Genomic DNA, 4,322 nt, shown 5'->3' with positions numbered 1-4,322 from the left:
AGGGGGCAGGTCTGGGGGTGGGGGTTGGGATGGAAGAGTGTTAGGGTGCATCCACACCCTGTGACTCGCCCTCCCGCCACAGGTGACGCAGCCAGACAAACATGTCAGAAGGTGAGCCCAAGCCCTTGGGTGCTGGCAGTGGCTCAGACCCCAAGCCTGAGTTGTCCTCGTCGGGCGCAGGGCTGGCGTCAGTGTCCCCGCCGGTAACGTCCGTAGCCCCAGCCGTAGCTCCAGCCCCAGCTGCGCAGCCGCCGGAGGAAGAAGAGGAGGAGGAGAGTGAGGACGAGTCCGAGATCCTGGAGGAGTCCCCCTGTGGGCGCTGGCAAAAGAGGCGTGAGGAGGTGGGTGCCCGTGGGCAGGAGGAGGGGGACCACGGAGCTCCCTGCCTGGCACCCAACAGCTCTGCCTTGGGGCAGGAGCGGGGCTCAGACCTCGTGGGGGAGTGACCTGGTCCCTCTGGGCGGCAAGTCCCACCCTCCTTGTGCCTGGCTCCATGGTGGGCCTCGTCTGTCCTCGCTTTTGTGGACCTGTCCCCGCCCTGTGCAGCCCTCCGCAGGGTAGCGTGGACCTGTGCTTGTGCTGGGTCAGAGCAGGGAGGAGCAACTGGGTCTGATTCCTGTGGGGAGAGCTGTGCCTTGGGGTGGCTGGTGACCACAGAAGCGGCACAGGCACATGCACCCCTTGAAAGAGACTGCCTTGGGTTCTGCCATGCTCAGCCCTTTCCTGTCTGCGTAACGGGGACGTCCCTGTCTCTTTACTGGGCCTATGTCTCCACTTTGGTCCCAATGTGCTGGGTGGGGGGAGGGCATGTGTGGGCATTGGTCCTCCTGTCCCGTCGCACCCTTCAGTGCTTGGAGTCTAGTCTGTCCTGTGCATTTCTCAGCTGCTGTGACAGCTGAGACCGTCTGACCGTGAGCGTGTCCCTGTCATCCGGCTCTGTCAGCTGCAGGCTCATCTGTTGTAATTAGGGCTCTGCCTTGCTGCAGGCTTGCTGGGAAGCTGGTGCTACAGCCAGACGTAGATTTCTAGGCAGGGTTAGTCTGTGTGAACTTGGCTTCCATGTAGTTTGCTCTACTCCCCACTGCTGCACATCAGCATTTTATTGGTCTTCTGTAAGTCTCCCCCATGGCCTAGATCTTCCAGTCATGGAGAACCTGCTGCCTTTCTACTCTCTGCTGTGGCTCTTGCATTCACTGACTGCGCTGTGGCTAGGTTCACAGTGACACTGATTTAAAGCCCCTGTGTTGGGGGGATCATGCTGTGCATGAGTGCATATCAAGCCGTCCGTTGTAACTGTTTCACCTGTCTGCTCCTTGTCCTAGAGGTTTTGAGGTTGAGCTGCCCTCACTTACCCTTCTTTCACTCTGGGGTTGGCTGCCCTACTTTACCTTGTGATTACTGTGGGATAGGAGCGTGCAGACAGAGCAAAGTGGGCACAGCTGAAACATGATATTTCCACCCCATCCCTTTGACTGGTATAACTGTTTGTCCTGTGCTGGGAAACAGGCCCAGAGCTAATCTCTGCTTAGGTGGCATGACTTACCCAGGTGCTTTGCATAGGCCAGGCATTGTTTCCTGCCGCAGTCCACAGAAACAGGTCTCTGGTGATGGAGTCCTTTCCTCCTCCTTCCTCCCCTTAGCCTTGCCTTGCCTTGCCTTGGGGGACATCAAAATTCCACTGCAAAACCCAACAGCTGTGATTCTGACATGTTACAAGGCCCAGGTAAACCCAGACTTCCCACAGACCTCCACCTGCTCGTAAGGGTGAGACAGTAAGCAGCCTTGTTTTCACTAGGATTTTAGTTTGTGTCTGTGAACACAAGGCAAAACATGCTCTTGTCCTGGTCCAGACATACCCTTGCTGTGCTGCGGAGGAAGGCGTTTGCATGAAACCCCATCTCTGCTTCCTTGCATGTTGCTTTCTGATGCAGCCCTCAGTGCATGAGTGCAGGCTGTCTTCTCCATGTGGCCGTGTCCTGCTGGGACATGGGATGAGGCAGCTGTTCAGTACCTGGTACGTGAGTCCCTGCCTTATTTGGTGTGCTCCCTGTGAACGTGGAATTATTAGAATCATAGAATCCTACGACGTGAGGGTTGAAAGGGACCTCAGGAGGTCAGCTAGTCCTTGGTTTCTCTGTGGTGCTTGTTAATAGAGTTCACTGGGTGCTAATTGCTTTTGCAACATGCTTGTGGGTAGGAAAAGTTTTTGCCTGGGAAGGGGCTGAGATGGAAGGAAATTAGAGCTAGAACTTGCAAAATCCCTTTAATTGTGGGTGCCTCATGGTTGGACACATGCCTGGTGCCCCAGGGTGATGTCTATGCTGCAGTGTTAGGCACCTCTCTAAGCTGAGGTCATGAGGTGCACGGTTTTACAGGTTAAGAAACAGAAAAGTGCCTATCAAAGGCCCCACTGAGTCAGTTTCTGAGCCAGGGCAATTGTGGGCCTCCCTGATTCCCAGGCTTGTGTTTCTTGTCCTGTCACGGTGTGTCCTTTTAGAGATGCTGGGTATTCATGTCTCCTTTTGGCTTCAGTTGTAGCTGAGCACTCAACGGGCTCAAGTGGGCGACCGTATAGCTAGAGGGCCCCTGTGAGGCTTGGCACATGGGCCACCCAGGGCTCTGTTAGAACCAGTGTCTGGGATGGCATTCAGCTCTTTTAACCAAACCTGACTTGTGGGCTCCTGCTTTGAGCTGCCTGCTGGGTGAACTTGACTCCAGTAGCTGTTGAGCAGCGGTTTATTCTGGGCTGCTTCCCTGTGCTGGCTCCGTTCTGCAATACCAGCCTGCTTTGAGTACCCCAGCTATTCTGGAATAGAAGTGGCTTTTATTCCAGGTTGGTGTCCACACAAGGAGCTATTATAGAGCAGTTTGTTCTGTGCTGACTATTCTGAGTAGAGAAGTCTTTATTTGCTACATGCCTCTTGGCTTTGGTGACAGTGAGGTTGGGATCCTATTAAAAACAGACTTTGTCATTACACAGCCCTAATTCATTTCCTGAGCAATAGCCTTCCTAAATGAGGCAGGCTCCTCTGAAACTGGCTAGCATGATCATCAGTGCATTTAGTGACACGGCTGCCCAGGGGACAAATTAAGGTTGTACAGGCAGCATTTATTCTTGTGTTTCCTAACTTGGAGTGCCTGAGTAACAGGCTTTGAAGTTGTCTTTCCTTGCAACCAAGCTCTTCGGGATTGTCACGTGCCTCTGGCTGGGCAGAGCTGGCAGCATGGTTGGGCTCGCTTTGTTACCGCAGCCCTTAGTGGGTATCAGGGGGACGCACACAGCATCTGTGATCTTTCTGTCCCACCCCTCCTCTTTCCTGCCAGGGTCAGCTGCCTCTGGGGCCTTGAGTGGGTGGAAGAGACTTGCAGGTGAGCACAGAAGTCTGACGCTGCTGTATGCTCTCTGCTGGGTTTTTTCCCTAGTTTCTGTATTCGTTTGCCATTTTCCTCAGACTCTTTCCCCCTTGCCTGAGACCAAGTGGAGAGCTTTTCCCCTTGAGGGAGAATGGTTCGAAGAGTAGTGAGGTAGGAGCAGGTCACCCTGACCGTGCTGTGAGCAAAGGGACCGGTGCAAGTCATTGTTCTAAGAACTCTCCGTTCTTTCCCCGGGCAAGTGAATGACAGTTTGTTCAGCTAGTGAGACGCAGGATACTAGCATTACATCATTTGCACAAGCTGTCATAGGCTGTTCCATGAACTGAAGTACAATAGCATGGTTACCTAGCAACTTTAGCAGTCTTATTTCAGCGTCCTCTCCTCTGCTGATTGCCTGGGCCGACTCTCACTGTCAGGGGTGCCTGCTCCCTGCGCTAGCTCTGGGGTCCCAGGGCAGGCTCTGTTAGCAGTGTGCTCAGACACCTCTTTTCCCTGTGCTTTCCTCCAGGGCTCCTGCTACACTGAGCAATGGAGAGTCCTGTGAACAGGAATGTAAAATCGCACAATTTCAGCAGCTTTTGCTGACCTGCAGGCTTTGGAGCATGCTGTGGTTTAGCTAGCTTGGGTGGCCACGCAGCAGACTGGGAAGGAGTCAGGTAGCATGGTGGCAGAAAGGCAGGGTGCAGAGCAGCAGATCAGGCAGGGGAAGGGGATCGGAGTGGCGTGCATGGGGCTTAATTTGTGGCATGCCTGCCAGAAAGTTTGCTCCCACTGAGCTAGTGGATCAGGCCTCATGCACAGGCCTGAGGGCCAGAGCAAGTTGGTCTTTATTCACTAAAGCCCTGCCTTGACAAAAAGAGGGGGTTGCAGTTGTTGCCACAGCCAAGCTTGCAGGACTGAAAAGCTCTGTTAAAGTGCAGGCTTAGCATGTCTGACACTGCAGGCTC

At 54.1% G+C, this 4,322-nt stretch overlaps 1 protein-coding gene across 1 annotated transcript in view; it reads left to right on the top strand.

Moving 5' to 3' along the window:
- Window positions 1-86: 86 nt before the first annotated feature.
- Window positions 87-4,322, top strand: part of NRBP1 (nuclear receptor binding protein 1) — a 69,849-nt gene continuing 65,613 nt past the window's right edge. Inside the window, exon 1 of the mRNA XM_019520851.1 lies at window positions 87-341. Within this exon, the coding sequence (XP_019376396.1) occupies window positions 102-341 (240 nt within the window). The 5' untranslated portion in view covers window positions 87-101. The remainder of the gene's footprint in view (window positions 342-4,322) is intronic.

Source organism: Gavialis gangeticus, unplaced genomic scaffold, assembly GCF_001723915.1.
Source record: "Gavialis gangeticus isolate Ggan-Ray unplaced genomic scaffold, GavGan_comp1, whole genome shotgun sequence".
In the NCBI taxonomy this organism is placed as follows: Eukaryota; Metazoa; Chordata; order Crocodylia; family Gavialidae; genus Gavialis; species Gavialis gangeticus.
The sequence above is the reverse complement of the archived record's forward strand: the minus strand, read 5'-3'. Positions and strand labels throughout refer to the sequence as shown.